General features: G+C 48.8%; 1 protein-coding gene across 4 annotated transcripts in view; it reads left to right on the plus strand.

Moving 5' to 3' along the window:
- The window catches only part of ANKIB1 (ankyrin repeat and IBR domain containing 1), a 2153692-nt gene that overhangs the window by 509632 nt on the left and 1624821 nt on the right, over positions 1 to 19239 (plus strand). For all 4 annotated transcript variants that reach the window (XM_069648430.1, XM_069648432.1, XM_069648433.1 and 1 more), the window contains exon 7: positions 15764 to 15852. In XM_069648430.1, the coding sequence (XP_069504531.1) occupies positions 15764 to 15852 (89 nt within the window). The remainder of the gene's footprint in view (positions 1 to 15763; positions 15853 to 19239) is intronic.

The following is a 19239-nucleotide window of genomic DNA, read 5'->3' on the forward strand; positions in this document are numbered from 1 at the left end:
ACAGGGGAAGTAGAGACTGCAGCAGGATTGGCCAGTATCTTGCAGATTTGAAAGAGTTCAGCTGAGTTGTTAGATGCCGCAGAGACGCACAATTGGATGTGCACTCTCTTCTTATTGAGGACAGAGAGTCGATATTGCCTTTGGAGCAGGCGGCAGGCCAGTTTGTCAGAGGATGTACAAGAGGCCAACCATTTCCTCTCAGCTGCCCTACACTTGCGTTTAAGGCTGATGAGGTCTGAATCGTACCAGGAGTTTCACTTTATTTTAGGCTTCATGCGGATCCTCATGACAGGGGCAAGTACATCAACAGCATCAGAGATGGCAGAGTGGAGCATGGAGAGGGCTGTGTCAGGGTGTGAGTTAGCCAGAGGTGCAGGAGAGGGAGAGAAAGATGCAGCGAAAGCATCCACTGAAAACACGCCTTATGGGTCGAATGACTGAGAAGATGGGTGGCTGTTTGGGGATAGGATTGGCCTGGGGGGTAGTGAGTGAGAGATGAGGAGAGAGTGGTTGCTCCAGGAGAGAGGAGTGGTGGGAGGGTTAGAGAGGGGGAGGGTCTGAGGAGATCAGAGCAAGAGTGTGCCCGGCGGAGTGAGTCGGGCGAGAGGGAGGAATACAGAGTTGCAGAGGTCACGAAAGAGTCCTGTGGCGGGACAGGAAGCATCCAGATGGATGTTGAAGTCCCCAAGGAGGAGGAGTTGAGTGGTTGAGGCCAGGAGAGAGGAAGAGAGGCCTGCCCACTCGTAGAGGAAGGAGGTGATCGGACCAGGTGGGCGGTAGATAGTAGCCACAGTGAGAGTGGCCAGGAGAGAAAGCCTACAGACCAGGCATTCAAAGGATTTTTAGGCCTGCACAGGAATGATCGAGACCGGGAGGACCTTGGCTACACCCCCACTGGAGCAGTTGGATCTGGGCATGGAGAGGATCTTGTAGCAATCAGGGAGAAGAGCATCAAAGCTCGTGACAGAGCTGGCCGTGAACCATGTCTCAGTTAGACCGAGGTCATCGAGGTCAAGTTCTTCCAGGAGACGGCAGATGTCAGACAAGTGTTTGACAGCTGAGCGAGAATTAAGAGTGGCGAGTTGGGGAAGGTTGCCATCCTTAAAAGACTTCCGGGGAGGGGTACAGGTCAGATGTACTCCCTGCAGAGGCGAAGGAGCCTGAAGGGAGGGCGGAAGAGGTAGGATGAGAGGGCAAGGTAGCCGAGGAGGAGAGTGCCAGAGAAGTGCAGAGAGTGGAGATAAGGAAGCCGAAGAAGGGAGAGAAGGAGATGAAAGGAAATTGATAAGTTGCAGGAAGCGTCTGTCGAAGAGGAGGTTGGCCTGAGGGCCTTGGACCAGGACAGTGCCATTGAGGTAAACATTAATGATGACCTTAGAGGAGTGCAAGGAGGATATGAGGGCCTCCCAACCGGTGCCACCAATAATGGGAGAGGAAGAGAAAGGCAAGAGCACAGAGACCATATGAAGAGTCCATAGGCCAGGCAAATGAACAACAAAGATGATGTCGGTGAGGGTCTGTTTGGAGGAAGCGCTGGTGTAGGTGTCTGCAATAAGAAGACCAGGATATCCTTTTTTGAAGTTCTTCCTACCAGACCTAGTGAGAAGGGTAGCGTAGTCAATGGTGAAACAGTTGGAGAAGATAGGAGAAACGGAGAGCGCCATGGGTGATGTGGGAGAAGAGGAGAGGGGGGTGGTTAGAGAATGGGATAAGAGCAGAGGGGAGGGTTGGAGACACTGGGGGAGAACACAATGGGCGGGAGGTGACACAAGACAGAACAGCAGGATAGAATAGCACAATGCAGCAATTGGGCACAGTTTGAGTTTACCACAAAGAATGAAATACAGTGCAGCCAATATAGCACAACTAAGTTCAGAAAATTAGCAGAGCTCAACGAAGCACAGTGCAGCCAGTAAGGCACAGCTAAGTTTGAATTTAAGTTGAAAATGGAGAACGACGTAATAACCTGAGGTTCATTGGATTTCCGGAGATGGAAGGAGAAACTGGGAGAGACTTGATAAGGGCAATCATTGACATTGTCAAGATGCAATTTGGCGAGGAGAACACAACCAATCCTACCATTGACAGGGCGCATCGTGCAGGAGCGGGTTCCTGGGGCCCCAGGTCAGTTCTTGTACATTTTCATTTTTATGCTGATAAAGCGAGGATCCTGGAGAAGGCTAAGAAAGATGGCCCAGCAGCCCAAGGAAACACATTAATATCCATATTTCAGGATCTGTCGACCTTTACGTTAGTGAGGAGGCTGATGTGTGTCCCCCTGTCCCAGTCGTTGAAAAACAAGGGAATCGGATATCATTGGGTTAACCCCTTCTCGCTCTCCTTTGAATACCAAGGCTATAAATACTGTGCTGTTCAACGAGAATGGCCTTTCGGGTAGGCCCCTGCAATATTAGGGGGGAGCACCCCCCCTTTCAAGGTCAGGAAGGTTGTGCAGTACCTCCGTAGGCACCGGGTGGAGATGACCTTTCTCCAGGAGACCCACCTTACCGCCCTCTGAACACAGGTGGGGTGCACACTGGGGCTTCCACCGGTATTTGTCATATTCATCCTACGAGAGGGGGGGATGCCATACTTATAGACACGGGGGGGCATGTTGTCTTGATGGCAAGGAATGATGATAGGAGGGCCCTGCTGGTTTGTGGCGCCCTGGATGGGGTGATGGTGGCACTAGTGAATTCATACGTGCCAAATGTGGACAACTGGAATGCTTTAGACTGGGTGATGGTACAGCTGGCAGGGTGTCGGAACGCCACTGTAGTGTGGGGTGGGGATCTGAACACAGTAATGGGCTCTCTATTGGATAGATCGGGACAGGTGGTGGCTCTGTGTCCAAGGCGAGCTTACAGGTGCAAGAGATATATCGGACATAGAACCTCATGGATGGATGGGTGGCGGAGGCGGCACAAAGATAAACTTGACAACATCTTCCATTCCTGGGTACATGGGACCAGCTCCAGGCTGGATTACTTTATTACTTTAAGTGTCCCATGTTGGGGGATTCACATGGGGTGAGGGTTGGATTCTCCCCCAGACCATGTCCGACGACTCGCCTGTGATCCTGGCTTGTTGGATGGGGTAGGGAGGGGGACCCAGTCTTTCTGGGAAGAGGCCAGTAGATACATCAGTATGGGGAGGGGCAGAAATCGGGGGCTCTGTTGGCAGCGGACTGAAGACCTCTGCAGGTAGAGTGTATTAGGGGCATGCAGGGAGACCCCTTGTACACAGAGGAAGATCGTGCGGCTGAATTCCATGCCTTCTACAGGCGCTTATATGGGTCCAGACATTTGCAGGACTCGGAGCACTACTTTGAGGAGGTGGAACCTTACTGGGTGGAGCCCCATCTTCGCGAGGCTCTTAAACGGGAGGAGGTCCTGGCGGTAATTAAGGAGCTCCCGGGATCCAAGTCCCCGGGGACCGACGGCCTGTCCAGGGAATTTTATAAGGCGTACGACCCCATCCTTGGCCTCATAATTCCACATAAGAACGTGAAGCCAGTCCGAAGATTGTAAATCGTACCAGACATCAAGATCTTCGCTAAGGTGCTCGCTAATCGTCTGCTCCTCTTGATGCCAGGCATGCGGAGGAGGATAGAACGCCAGAAGAATGACCTTCTGGCTTAAATGAAATTCCGACACAACCTTCGGAAGAAAAGAAGGACGAACCCTAAGGACAACCATGTCCTTATGAAACACTGTGAAGGGTGGCTTAACAGAAAGTGCCTGCAACTCACTCACTCTGCAAGCGGAAGTAACCGCAACTAAAAATAAAGGTCAACAGTCTCAAAGGGCAAGAATGTAAAGGCTCAAACAGAGCTCCCATGAGGAATTTTAGAACCAGGTTCAAATCCCAACCGGGCACCTGGAAAGGTGACGGTGGGAACACATTAGTGAGCCCTTTCAGAATCTGAGAAATCAAAGGAATCTTAAAATAAGAACACTCCTCAGACGAGCGCTTAAATATGGACAGCGCTGGCAGGTAACCTTTAATGGTACCCACTTGCAGGCCCTTGTGGGTTAATGAAAGCAAAAAAGACAGAACCACAGGAATGGCAAATGAAAAAGGATCCACATTCTTAACCCTGCACCAGTCACAGAACTTTCTCCAACGGCAACGGTACAGGGACTTTGTTGCGGGCCTTCTGGCCAAAAGCGACACCTCCATCACGTCTTCAGGGAGGTCCCAATCCTTATACCTCAACCTTTCAGAAGCCAAGCATGAAGGGTGAGGGACTTGACCTCTGGATGGAGAACCTGACCCCCCCCCCTCCCGTGAGAGCAGATCGTCTCAGTAGGGAAGACGGCGTGGAGGGCAGATAGACATGTTGAGAAGGTCCAGGTACCATGTTCTCCTGGCCCATGCCGGAGCAATGAGGATCATTTGGGAACCGAACCTCAGTAACCTCTGCAGCACTTGCGGAATGACGGGGACTGGAGGAAACGCGTACAGCAGCGGGAAGGACCACTCCACTACGAACGCGTCCCCTAAGTCTCTTCTTGGAGGAAATTCACGTGAGCAGAATCTTTCGCGCTTCCGGTTGACACTGGTGGCGAAGAGATCCACTTGTGGGGTCCCCCAAAGGGCGAAGATCTCCAGGAGAATCTCCGGAGCCAACTCCCACTCATGAGAGACTGTGCTCTGCCTGCTCAAAGCGTCCGCTGCCACATTTTCATCTCCAGCCAGATGAACTGCCGAGATCGAAATTTCCTGCTGGATGGCCCAGAACCAGAGCTGCATTGCCTCTTTGCACAGAGGGAGAGACCCTGCCCACCCCCCTTTTTGTTGAGGTAGTGCATCGCCACTGTGTTGTCCGTCAGAATCAGGACATTCTTGCCCCGCACAGACGGCAGAAAAGCCTTCAGGGCTAGACTGATGGCCCTCGGCTCCAACAGATTGATATGGAGTCTGGACTCCGACGGAGACCAACGACCACTGACTGTCAACTCGTTGACATGAACTCCCCATCCTGTGAGGGACGCGTCCGTCACAATAGTCCCCTCCGGCCAGGGTAGCCAAAATGGAGCCCCCTTAATCAGATTGCTTTCGACGGCCCACCACAGAAGATCCTGGGAAATGGAGGGCAGCACCTGAACAGGGTCCGACACCCTGCCGGAGGACTGCGACCACTGCAGCTTGAGAGCCCATTGCAGAGCTCTCATCCGCAACCTGGCCTCTGGCACCAGAAGAATGCAGGATGCCATGAGGCCGAGCAACCTCAAGAACTCGAACGCTGGGAGACTCTGGCCATGTTGAAACTTGTGCACCATCTGCAGAATGTGATGAGCCCTCACCTGGGGAGGTGAACACTGCCCCGGGGATGTGTCGAGCACTGCTCCAATGTACTGGAGCCGCTGGGTAGGTGTCAAGTGGGACTTCTTTAAATTGAGGGAGAATCCCAGCTCGTGAAGGGAGTGGCAGGTGACTGACAGATGATCCAAGGCTTGCTCGGGGGCGTGCGCCCTGATCAACCAATCGTCCAGGTAGAGGGGTAGACGTGAATTCCCCCCCCTTTCCTGAGATACGCTGCCACCACCACCATGAGCTTGGTGAAGACCCACAGAGGTCAATCGGAACGGCAGGACCCGAAACTGAAAATGCGAGTCGCCAACCGAGTCGCCAACCGCAAACCTAATGTACTTCTTGTGCTTGGGATGAATCGGCACATGAAAGTAAGCGTCCTTGAGGTCGAGAGACACCAACCAGTCCTGAAGTTGAAGGGCCTGGAGGACTTGAGAAAGAGTAACCATCTTGAACTTGTCCTTCCTGAGGATCTTGTTCAAACCACGCAAATGCATGATGGGTCTCAATCCCCTGTCTTTTTTCGGAATCAAAAAATATGGAGAATACCATCCCTTGTTCCTCTCCGCTACAGGCACTAGTTCTATGGCGCCTTTCTCCAGCAGGGATTTGATTTCCTGCGCAAGGAGCGGATCCAGACTCTTCAAAGAGATTCCCTGGTGGATTGTCGTGAGGCCTCTGCTGGAAAGGAAGGCAGTAGCCGTGGGATATGATCTCCGGAACCCACACATCTGAAGTAATGGCACGCCATTCTACAAGATGCTGCGCCAGCCTTCCCCCAACCGGCGAACCATGGGATATGGCCTCATGACTGAGCTGAAGCGGCTGCGGCAGTGCCTGAGGGCAAAGAGGCAACTGCCCAAGCGGCCTTGGCACCTCCAGTACCTTGTTTTCCACCTCTGGTACTCCTATGGTGGCCCCTTTTGACTTGCAGCTCCCCTCGATCTACCAAAGGAAGAGTACCATCGAAAGGAACCTCCCCTCCATTGCTGTCCCCTAGGACGAAAAGGCGGAGGTTGGCGAACTGCAGTGCTCAACGACTTCGCTGCACCTTTGGAGGTCTGCAACCTCTCAAGGCTCTCAGCCTTGCTGCCAAAAAGATGTACACCATTAAAGGGCATGTCGAGGAGTCGGGCTTGTACGTCAGGAGCAAACACCGACTTCTGCAACCACGCAAATCTGCGCATCACGGTGCTCGCCACCATGGACCGGCTGACACAGTCTGCCATATCCAGACCCGACTGAACGGATTCACACATGGCATCCTTGCCATCCTGAACGAGGGCAAGAAAACCATCCCGTTCCTCCCCTTCGGGAATATGTTCAGCCGCCAAAGACACACAATTCCACAGAGCGTGAGTGAAACGTGCTAAGGCACACACAGAGTTGGCTGCCTGTAAAGCCATACCCCCTGAAGAAAACACTTTCTTCACCCAGCCATCAAAATGTTTGTTGTACCTATCTGGAGGGATGGTACGGTACAACGCCTGCTTTGCTGGGTCTGTAGCCGCCTGCACCACCAAACTCTCCGGAGTGGGGTGCGTGTTCAAGTAACAGGGGTCGCTACTGGCCAGACAGTATTTTTTTCGGCAACGACTTGCTCACTGCCGGGACACTCTCCGGAGCAGTCCAAGCCGTCGCCACCCTTCTCTGTAAAGCCATATGAAATGGCAGCTTGGGTCAGTGGGTGGACCTTGGTCAAGGATATCTGTCAGGTCATCCTGCAGAAAATCCACTGGTGGCGCAGACCACCGCAAGTACTCAGTCACCCTCGTCAGGCCTACCGAACTCAACCTCCGGAGAGGTGTCCAGACCACTGGCATTGTGCAAAGACTGACGCACTCTTCCAACTGTTTATGACCAGACAAGAGTTCGTCAGGAACCTCATCAGGCACCAAACCTTCATCAGACCCTTCATCCACCTCAAAGATGTAATCCAGAGGCTGGAATAAATCCCTGGATGAGGGCACAGAAAAAGGTTCAAATACAGGCCTCACTGACCTCTTCAGGGCCTTCCTCAGAGTTTCCACTGATGCACGGTGTACCTCAGGTAAAGCCTCCACAAAAGGCGTTGAGGGAATCGAGGTCGAGCGTGGCGCCGATGGCTTCGACACAGGCCTCGAGGGCGGTACCCTGAGCGTGTCCTTCGACAGCCTCGGCGCTGATGGCATCGATGACTTCCTCAGAGGCGGAGCCTTGAGAGAGTCCCTCGACGGACATGACGCTAATGTCGATGACGTCTTCTTAGAAGACCTCACAGGCTCAGACGGTCTTGAGGGCGTCGAGGACCGGGACCTGGAGCAGGCATGGCTAGAGCAATCTACCTTGTCCGATCTGGACCTCAAAGGCTCCCGATGATCGAACCGACCGCCCGAGCCCGAAGGCGTATGAGCGGTGGCCCTAGCATGTTCCTTGCCGGCTTCCCTCGAAGGCGCGGATGGAACGGAGCCCTGCGATTCGAAAATCGCCATCATTTCCTTACGAAATGTGTCTAATTCCGCAGGAGAGGAATGCTTGGTAGGACAAGCTACCTGCCATCTGGCGGAGTCCTCGGACGAGGGCGGGGAAGGCGACCGGTGACGGATGTTTCCGCAAGTGCCTAGAAGAGGCAGAGGAATGGGGGGAACCACTCTGGGGCCGAGACCCCCTGGACTTATGCCGACGCAGAGAGTCGCCCCTCGAATCGTCGGTCGAAAGCCCAGCGGATTTCGACTTTCGGGGTTTGGAAACCCTACCTACAGATAGCTCCTTCTTCCGCTCCCGCAAGGCCTTCAACGTCAAAGACTGGCATTCGTCACAGTCCTCTGTGGTATGGTCCTCGCGGAGGCACCAGAGGCAGACGTCGTGCGGGTCCGTAAGCGACATCTTGGAACTGCAGTCCCGACACTTCTTGAATCCCGACCGCGGGGTAGAAGAAGACTGTTAGGGAGAATTCTCATCTTATGGCTAATTTCCCTTACCTATAGAGTCCCCCAGCAGCTTTGCTGGATTTGAAGGATTTGTTTTCTCTCCTGCTAAGAGTGAAGCTCTTTTTCGCACTCTTAGGCATTTTTTGCTATGTGTGTTCTAGGCTATTTTTGTGTTTAATGCCTATGGAGTTTCTCTCCCCTCCATAGGAACCATCTTTATTCACATGTGTTACACAGCACCCCCCGTGCAGTGACACAGGGGTGTCGTAGCGACCCTCAAACATAGACTCCATACCCTGGGACTGAATACCGTCTCCCAGGGCATGTAAAGTCCCCATTGACATTACTAGTCAATTTTTTTTAACTAAACCAGTACAACCCATCTTACTATGGAGGTACTGGGAAGGGTTAATAGTTTTTCCCTTATGTTCATCATCGAGAGGGTACCGTACCGTACAGTCCCTCTCTCCAGTTTCTGGCTGGTGGCAGTGGTTACTACTGAAAATATTCAACTGCAAATATTTTCCTATGGGATTTTCCCATTGTTCGAGGCTACCACATTTTCTGTCATCCTCATACCGCCGGTGTGTTTTAATATTAACTTTACTCCGGGTGGTTTTATTTGCCAGAACTTTAATATAACTTCTTTCTCGTGTCTTTCTCTAAACTCCTAACCCAGGTCGGGGATCCTTTGTTCATCCTTTTGGCGGGCTTCTGCCGAGAAGCCCTCCTTTCGGCGCCACTGAGTCTGGGGTGGGTCACTTGTGTGGGAGGGGGAGTAGGACCCCTGGACAGGGTTGCCTCAGCAACCCATGTCGCACTCAATCCTGATAGGCTGGAGGGTCTCTCGCCAAGATGACCACTCCACTGTGAGTGACAGCTAGGCTGTATGAATGGGGATCTTTTTGCATAAAAGCAGGGTTCTGAGGTCTAGAAGAGCAAGACGTCGCCACTGGAACTAAGAAGCCGAAGAGGAGAGAAGCCAAAGACCTCTGCAACGACTGAACCAGCGGTGAAGCCCTGCTGTAGCGTCTCGCCACTTTTCTCCACACGACGAGAGAAGATCTTCATCTGCAAGAGCCTTCTTCCCTTGAGCTGGTGGGGCCAACCAGTTTGCCAATCGCCTTCCCGGACCTGCCTTGGTCGAATCACCAGTACCCTGTACTTGGAGACCGGATAGCCAGGTACCCGTCCACCCGGACCGCGATTTAAAGGAGCGTACCTTTTATTCGTCGGGCAGCACTGCGGCTGGTTTCATCCCTGGGTGTTAGGCAGAAACCTGTGCAGTTCCCTCTGGGACCACTGCAAAAGATTTAAGACTGCAGGTGTTTGGCAGTAAACCCACTTGGTAGCAGTCTGTACCACACAGATTCACTTGGTAGCTGTGGCTGAGCGGTCAGACTTCCCTCAAGAAGAGTTAGGCAGTATACAGAGTATTCACAATAGGTCAAGAGAACACAATTGAACAAACAAACACTGACCAGGGCTTGGTGTAAAAGAGAGATAATTATTTATTTAAAACCACATCTAGAAAAACACACAGGCACTAATAGTAAGCAATCCAAAAACACGGTCACTAAAAGATATACACTCCCGTAAAAGAATATTAGACAAGTCTTAAGTAAAGCCCCACTTATTTTCAGACAGCGGTGAGCGCTTAACATAGATGGCACTCTAATAATTTGTTTTAAAAAGGGAGAGAAAAGCAGAGAATAAATTGAAACAGATCCCAACACTTTTTCACGAACACAACAAGAGAGGAAGGCAAAGTAACAACGTGAATTTAGAGTCAGTAGGCCGGATCCGCATTAAGAGGATCAAAACGAAATGTGTCCAAGGTCACACGGTTGCAGTGCACAAAAGTCTTGTAACGGTTCAAAAAGGAGTTGGACCAAAGAAAGGGACCAGTTAGAAGGTCAAGGCGGCCAGCCCAGTCCAGAAGGTTAAGGGGTTATTATTACCTTGTAGCAATCTTTAGAAAGGGAGGCCTGGCGCACCCGGCACCTTAAAGTGGTGAGAATACTCCAGCGGGGGCAGTTGTTCCTGGCAGCGGATGCAAGTCGGTGCTTCGTCCGGGGGAAGAGAGGATCTCGTCGGGGAGGAAGACAGGAGTCTGTTGCACTGCCAGGGAAGAAACCAGCCGCGGAGTTTCTCAGGTACAAGGTGCAGTCTGTTGATTCGTGGTCCAGTGGTAAGTGGCTATCCGGCTGCCGGGGTGTTGGACCACAAACCAGGCAATTGGACCACAAACCAGTCTGGGGTGCGAAGAGAAGAAGGTAAACTGGTTGTGCCCACCAGTCAGGGGAAGAAGCCTCTCCAGCCGGGAGATCTTCTCTGTCGTCGGGAAGTGGTGAGTCGGTTCCACAGGGCTCCACCGGTGGTGTCATCATGGTAGGTCGGCTCAGCTTCTCCCTCGTCGGATTCTCAGGTCCTGTGGCGACTTCTGAAGTTCCAGTCCTCAAAGCCCTGCTTTTATGCAGCATACCCCCATTCACTCAGCCTAGCTGTCAATCAAACATGCTAAGTGGTGAGCCGGCCGGCTCACCACTTGGGCCAATCACACAAGAGTGCGACTTGAGTTACCAAGGTAACTCAGTCCAGGGTGCCTAAACCCCCTCCCACACCCCCTGTGGTACCCAGACAGAGTGGCACTACTTTTGGAGGCTTCTGTGGAGAAGCCCGCCAAAAAGTGGAACAAAGGGCTCGACTTGGGTTGGAGTCACAGAAGAGAACACAAACGCCATTTTAGAATCGAGTCCTGGCAAAAAATACCAACCAGCGAATTAATATTAATTAAATAAACCGGCGGTATGTTCGAGGCTATGAGAATTAAATAATTAAAGTTGGTAGCCTCGAACAATGGGAAAATCCCATAGGGATATATTCGCGGTTGAATATAAAAAGTAGTATCCACTGCCACCAGCCAAAACTCAATCAGGGGAGACGGAGACGTGCCCCCTCGACTAACAGACCCCGGGGCAATCGAATTGCCCCGACCAGTACGTCCACAATATGATGGTTTGTACCGGTTTCTGTTAATAATTTGGGACTAGTAAAGCCAGTGGTGACTTTACATGCCCTGGGAGACAGTAGTCACTCCCAGGGTTTGGAGTCTATGGTGGGGTGTCACTATGACACCCCTGTGTCACTGCACGGAGGGTGCTGTGTAACACACATAGTAAAAACACATGAGACCCTATGGAGTAAAGGACCCCATAGCCCATAAAACGCATTAACAGACAAAGGAACACCATAAATCATGTCCAAGAGTGGGAGAAAAAGAGTCTCACTCTTGGCAGGAGAAAAAAACAAACTCCAGAAATCCAGCAAAGCTGCTGGGGGACTCACTAGATTAGGAAATGCAGCCTAAAGCGAGAATTCTCCCTAACACTGGGTAGTGCAGTAACTCGAACCTTCCTCCTCTGCTGGATCCCCCGAACTGCAGGAACTACCAGGAACAACCGTCACCGCAGGAGCCACTTTGTCATTTTAAAGGTACATTGTTTCGCGGGCCGCCCTTTCTGCGTGGTAGTGCTAAAGGTGTTTTAAATCCTTTACCTACCTGTTGGGTTGGCCGCCCCTCTCTCTTAACATTGTCTTTCAACTTCTGCATCCACCTTTTCAAATCGTTAACCAAAGACTTGACTGCAGCTACGAGACCATTTTGCTCCTGGGCCTTTGCCCTGTACAACTGACTCTGGCACAGGCCTACTGACTCTCGCTAAATTTGTTAGAACAGCCTTCTCTGGATTGCTTCTCAACTATAAATGTGATGGTGCACCTACTTCTTATAACCACCCTTTCCTTCCCACTTTTAAACCTTGTGAAATGCCATTTTGCTCCGTTTCCATTTAAGTATTTTCTATACTGATGCACTGCCTTGCTTAATGTGGTTCACAAACTTATGGAACGTGTTGCTAGGGTGTGTAAGAAGATATTTCTGTATAACTTGTGCTTTTCCTCCCTTGTGAGAAATTGCTAGAGTGCCACTTGTGTTTGGTTTACACTGTGCTGTTTTGCTCAGTTTTCACTCTTGCTCAAACTTGTCTACAATTTAAGTAGGGAGTTGTGTATACTTTCTTTGACTGAATTTAACTTGCTTTAAGAACTGTGATAGATGTGTTTAACTAGAAGTGTATACAATAAATATATATCTACTTTTTAATGCAAAGCTTTGGTCAGTGTTTCCTTGTGCCATAGTACTGTAGGCCTATTGTGTAAACCCTGAATACTGCTCATCTCCCTTTTGAGATAGGTCTAACTGCTCAGCCAAAGTTACCAACTAAATCTTTGTGGTACGGACTGATACCAAAGGGTATTTATTGCTCTCACCTGTAGTCCTAATCTTCTGTAGTGCTCCCTAAGGGAACTGCACAGGATTCTGCCTAACAAACACGAAGACATGATATCTTCACAAACAAGTTCGAAGAACCGTTAGAATTATCAGAAGAACCGAGGCGCGCCGAGATCTCTGAAGCGAACACGTTTGCGGTAAAAAAACAGAACTAAAGCACGGGCATCGTGCGTCCTACTTAACATCTGGTGACGTCGGCTCGACGGAGGCCCTCAAGGACAGCGTATCGACGCAGGACGCAGACGCCGAAAATCTTCCGAAGCAGCACAGCTGTGGTGATTACCGGTCATAGATGTGGAATACATTGGAGGAACCAATCCCCTCGAAATACAAATACCTCTACAATAAATAAGGCAACTAGGTGTGATTTGACAGCAGCTGTGATCAAGTTATGGCCTATGGCTTCCGTTGGATATGTTTATCATTGAGCCAGCTCTTTACTTTAGTTCTGAATGAGCAGAAGGAGGGTTCCATTCTAATGGCAGGAGGCAGGGAGTTCCAGAATTTGGCGGCCTGAACTGTGAAGCTGGCTCCTCCTGCTGTTTTTAGATTGAACCTTGGTACTGTGAGACAGTGTGAGTGGACAGATCTGGAGGGTCGAGCTGATTGATGTTTTGTGAATTTATCTGAACAGTATTTGGGGCGGTTTTTGACAAGCATTTATGGGCGATAGCTAGAGTGCGTAGTGTTATTCTGTCATGCACGGGGAGCCAGTGGGCATCCCATCTGAAGTTCGAGATATGGCTGGACCTGGGAATATGTTTAGTGCTCATTTCAAGACGTTATTTTGTAGGACCTGCAGCCTGTTGAGGTTCCTTTCAGTGGTTCCTAGGAAGAGCGTATTACAATAATGAATCTTAGATAGCATTAAATGCAAAATTTAAAATAAAGTATTAAAAAAAAGAAAATAGATGCCTATTCTGGAGAATGAGTTACGAACTTGGAGGTGGGAATATTTTGTAAAAGGCCTAACAACCTCTGCTGGCTCTATGAGTGAGTCGACAAGACCTAATTCCTGGATTACTCTCTGAAATGGCCTCGAAACGTTCTCTCTCACTTGTGTCGATGGAACATCCCCCAAATGTTCCGGTCTTTGATCGGGTCTCGCACCATGTTGAAATCCCCTCCCACCACAAGGGTACCTTCAACAAAGAGGCACAGTTTCTCTTTGCCCCCCCTACCAAAACTGCCCTTGACCCGAGTTCGGGCAATATACTGTGCCTAATGTAAAGGCTGTGCCCTTCAACCTCCCCTTAATGAAGAAACTGGCCTTCTGGATCCAATAGGCTATGCTCCACTAGAAAACCAATTCGGTTTGAGAGGACAATTGCAACCCCTTGTGTATTCTTGGGAGACATATATAGATCCCCAACCAATTTAGAACTCAATCTAGGTTGCCTTCTTCCAGTGTGTTTTTTGCAGCATCAAGAAGTCTAATTTGGCTACCTGGAATTCCCTTAATACCAACAATCTCTTCGCCGGCGAGTTGATCCCTCTCACATTCAGGGAGCCCATCATTAAATCATGACCGCTACTTCAAACTTTTCAATGCAGCAAAACTATTAAGTAGCTCGCCTCTCTAATGATGTCACTGTCTCATATACCATGTTTGCCATCAAAGAACCCTCCGAACAATTATGCAAAGTCAACAAATCCATTAGTATTAAATTACAAATCACTTCCCCAACAACTTTCACCCCTGAAAACTGTCCCTACTCCCATCCCTCAAGCGTCCAGTCCAGACTGATGCCCACACCCAGTTCTGAACCGGCCCACCCATGGGTCCCAAGCCACCGGGAACCAATGAAACCATTGCCACCTCTTCTTTTCTGAGCCCACCCCTCCACAGACACATCCATCAAATGTCCCCTCCTGCATCACCTTCAATGGAAACTTACAAGAACATACAATATACTCCCCTCTCTGAGCCCCAAAGGGCTACTCGAAACCCCCTGAACTCACCAAACCGTCTCCACACACTCTGGTTGCCGCCCTCTTTGAGAAATCCCCTTCTGAAACTATTGTGCTGCCACAGTGAAAATGTCTACTTTCGTAACCCTGGAGGCGTGCTTAACCTCTTGAATTTGCCAGATCTGTCCTCTACTAGTCCCTTCTTCGTCATGTCTCCACGTACGGCTTCCAACCATCGATTATTGTCATCTTCACTCCCCATCAGTTCTCCCTTCACTCTCCTGATATCTTCTTCAGTCACCAGTTTGTCACCCACTACTCTTAACTGAGAGGGTCATATGGAACTGGCCAGATGCAGAGCTCATCACATAATGGCTCTGTGTTAAGTATAGAACAATAAACTCTGGTGTCATGCAAGATTTGCTTGTCCTTGTCTCGAGAGGTTCTCATTACAGATGGCCCTGTGTCAACGTCTACAATCTTTGCTTTTTAGAAAGTGCTTCAAACTTTTTTGCATATCCAAAAGCAGCAAACTCTTATCTGGATTACCAAAACCTTTAAATTCTCTTAGCCTTAATCCACTTCTGTTCTCTAATATGTGCAAATGTGTATGAGCCAGTGTTTTTCCCGAGGTTTCAGGCCGTATGCCAGAGGTGAAGAGACTTGCAGAATGTTAGGTTGGAGCAGTTAGGGTGGGCATATCAGATTCAGGCAATGTTACGGAAACCAGCAGAACTAACTTATTCAATGCAAGTGTCTTTCTGCATATAAGTGACAGAATCCATGAATTTCCTGGCCTGAAAAGATTTTAAATTAAAGTGTTACATTTTGAAAATGGATCCTAATGTAGCTTGGTTATTGTCTAGTCTGTTGCATGTTCTGGGCTGATTCCTGGAACTGTTAATTAGGAGAGTCGTTGAAATAAGTTACCCCTTTGCCAGGGGAGTAGGTGCTAAAGTACTGTAAGTGGAATGCTGAATAATGTTTTCCTCTTTTCTCAAGAGTGCCCTGGAAGGAATTAAGTTTGAGTCTGTCCAGATTAGTGAATACAATATTAATGTGTTTTCGTCATGTATGATGTGAGCTATTAGCGCTGTGCTTTCTTTTTTCTCAACCACTTTGTGGCTATTGTCTCTAAAATGCTAATAGACCAGTGTATACATAAAATGTACCACAGACTATTCTTGGAGACCTCAACTACTATCGTTACTTGTTTCTTATTAGTGTAACCTAGCCAAAACCTCTTTAACATTCTTAGTCTTTCTATCTACAGTGCGGTATTTGCATTTGCAATATTTCTGTGTTTGAAGACCCGGTTGAAATTCCGTGTGGACATGAATTCTGCAGAGCATGCTGGGAGGCGTAAGTACATTTTATAACATTTTCCTTTCATTTATAAACCTCATTTTGATTTTAAAAGTTGATTGGTGCATGTTGAGATGGATTTTCAGAACCAGCCCTGTGGAAAGCATCTGAGACACACACCAAGGGGATGAGCAAGGACTTCTCACACTTGCTCTTTTCAAGCTCTCTCAATGTAACATATAAGTCAGACTTGGGGCTTTGTGTCAGCACAGTTAAAAACACCTGGAGATAGCCAAGTAACAGTTAGTAATAGTTCCACACAGAAGTATTGAAATATACTATTCATTGGGACTCCACATACTTGTACGTAAGTAAAACTCAAATAACATGCACTATAAAACACTTCTATCTCCGACGTTCGGCAGAGGGTTTGGACACAGCATCTGATCTGTCTTTCGACTTATGGGGCCTGTCGTGAGGCGATCAGGGCCTCGAGTGCTCAGAGGAGAGGAATTCAGTGGACCTCCCCCTTGACGCCATGAGTGGGCGTTTGGTCGACGATGGCGTTGATTCCTTGCCCTTGGCTATGTCCTTAGTGCTGGGAGTAGTGTGAGTGCCTCTGCTGCTGGGTGTCATCCGCGTAACAGAGCCACCGGCCTGTCTCTTGGGGTCGGAGGCTTGCACTTTGGAATCTAACTGTTCCCTGTCGCCTTTGCTGTCTGTAAAAATTGTGACTCTGCCATCACTGGAGGCTCCCTCCACGTCCATGGCAGCCTTGGCCTGCATGGCGTGATGGGCCCAGTGCTTTGTTTTTCAGTCCCGAAGTGTCTTTGGCTTGAAGAGCTTGCAAGCTCGATAGTGCCCCTCGTGGTCCCATGCTAGACACAGATTGCTCACCCGGTGCTTGTCTAACCAGGGGAATTTTATATTACAACTGGGGCAGAACTTAAATTGAGTGTTTTCCATATTTAATCGAAATGGCAGCCAGGAGGCGAGAAAACAGAGTGTATAGGGGAAAATTCATTCTCCAATGCCCAGCCCCACTCTCCCTACGGTTGGGGCTGAGGCCTGGTCCGGCCTTCCAAGGCTGAACGGGTCTGTCGATTTTTGGCATTTTGTTAGTCATCCTTTCCACCGCCATTGAAGATGTAGTCGAAGTCGGTTTTGAGAAAGGACAGAAAGAGTATCTAACTTTAATTTTTCAATATTAAATGGCATCAGCGGAAATGAACTCTGCAATTAAGCGTCCGTCACAATGGTGGAAAAAAACTATCTGAGGGACCTCAATGCGTGAAGGACCATGGGTACAGTGCACGTCACACTAGGGATAGTATTCTTGGCACGCCCTATCGACGTCCCTTTTTGAGTTTCGAAAAAACAACTGTAATACTATGCAGCTTCCACTAGATGTCGGCCTATGCATCGCATGTGAATCTAAGCAGATACAAGCATCATAAATACGATTTTGGTGAGTAATGTATCCTATTATATCTATGCCTGCGTGATTGTGTGGGTGTACAAATATATAGATATTTCTGAGACTGGTGGAACTGCTTAAAATCACATGCTTTGCATAGGCCGACATCTAGTGGTTGGTGTGGAGTGTTGCATGACTTGTTTTTGAAAAAGGGATGTCGACATGGCGTTTCTATAATACTATGCCTAGTGTGACATACTGTACCCATGATCATTCAGGTGTCGAGGTCCTCAGATTGTTTTTTCCACCATCCATATTGGTCACATTTCGGGGAGTGGTTAGCTAATAGCTAGCGTGATATTAATATTTACAATAATTATTTGATTTAATTGCTACCGTCACTCGACGTGCCTCATTGACATTGGACAGTCTTTGGTGATTGACTACACATCTGTTGACGGCTTGTGGATCCAGCTCCTGTTTGGCCCTTGCGGCCTACATCAGGCTTTGGCCCTCACAGTAGGGAGAGTGTGGGGTGGACATATTCTTATACATTGGTGAGGGGGGATAGCTCAGGGACAATGTGTTTGTCTTGGAAGCAAGACAAAGCAGCTCAACACAGGTTTGAATCCCGATCCTGCGCTTAGAAACTAATCTCTGGTATTAAGCGCGTTATAAAAGAACATTTATAATTATTTATAATTCATTTAGAGAATCTCTTCTTTTTCATCCCTTTCCAAGCTGCCTTTATTAATAGTCATGGCAAATACTCCATTTAAATTCTACCCTAAGTGCAATCGTAAATCTCCATGAAAGGGGACACATTCTGTGTGCAATCATGGTCTTCCATGAGACCATTTGGAAAGACGGTGTGCAGCTTGCACACTTTTTCACTGAAAAACTCTAAAAGATTGATGGACAAAGCGTTGGGCGGCCTACACCATGCAGGCTGCGGTCTCCTCTGACAACCCTGTCAGCTGAAAGTACGAAGAAGGCAGCATCAGTGCCTTTGGTGATGCAGAGGACACAATTTAGGAGTCGGTAAACTCCCACAAGCTCAGCCACAGCTCCGGAGGGCATGCATCAAGCACTGTTATGGAGACAACCACTGGCGACAGGAGCGGACACTCGCATAAGCATGGACGCTTAATCTCACAGGTTAAACACACTCATGCCCTCAGCCAAGCTTTGGCGAAGTCGCTGAAAGATAGGCCTCTGGAACACACGCCTATGGTTGCTTTAAACGCGACGGCACGCAAACAGTCCTCTGCGTCTGCATCTAAGCTTTTGATGCATGACTCTGTATCTAAAAGCCTACGAGTACAGTAAGTTCTGCTCCAAAATCCCTGACATCTTCATCTTTACTGATGGATGCGTTGAGAGAAAAATCGAAACACATGTCTATTTCACACACATTGAAACAACCGTCGAAGCAGTCAGTGTCTGTTTCCCAAGCACACATGCTGGAACAGTCATCAAAACAAGCACGGTTACAAAAACAACATAGTACACCAGGGCTTCTTCCCGTTTAGCTATTGCTTTGCATAAGAAGTCCTAAAGTAACCCAGAAGAGATTGTTTTTCTGTTACACAAAACCCCTTCAAAATGGGCATGGACAAGAGGCAGTTTGAGTCCACAATGGACGAAGTCTGCTCTTTTGTTAATTTTCTTGAAAAACACCAGATAAAACAGAAGTATATTTCACAGGGAGAACTATCAAAACAGTGAGGGTGAACCACCTTCAAAAGTACCTAGAATAGATCAGGCAACACCTCAAGCAATAATTGTTGAGGATGATCAAGATCAGGACATTTTCATTGATGACGATCAGGGTACAGTTGATGATGATGATGATGATGATGATGAGTACACCAGACATCCACGAGGAACCCATAGCTAATTCTTCTATTGATGATCAACTCCTTTTTAATGATCTTTTAAAGAAGGCAGCTGATCATTTTCAGATTGAAACGCATGAATCGGAGGACGACATTGGTTTTGTTGATAATATCCTTAATGAAAAAGAT

This window comes from Ambystoma mexicanum, chromosome 2q, assembly GCF_040938575.1.
Source record: "Ambystoma mexicanum isolate Mex_15411 chromosome 2q, UKY_AmexF1_1, whole genome shotgun sequence".
Classification (NCBI taxonomy): domain Eukaryota; kingdom Metazoa; phylum Chordata; class Amphibia; order Caudata; family Ambystomatidae; genus Ambystoma; species Ambystoma mexicanum.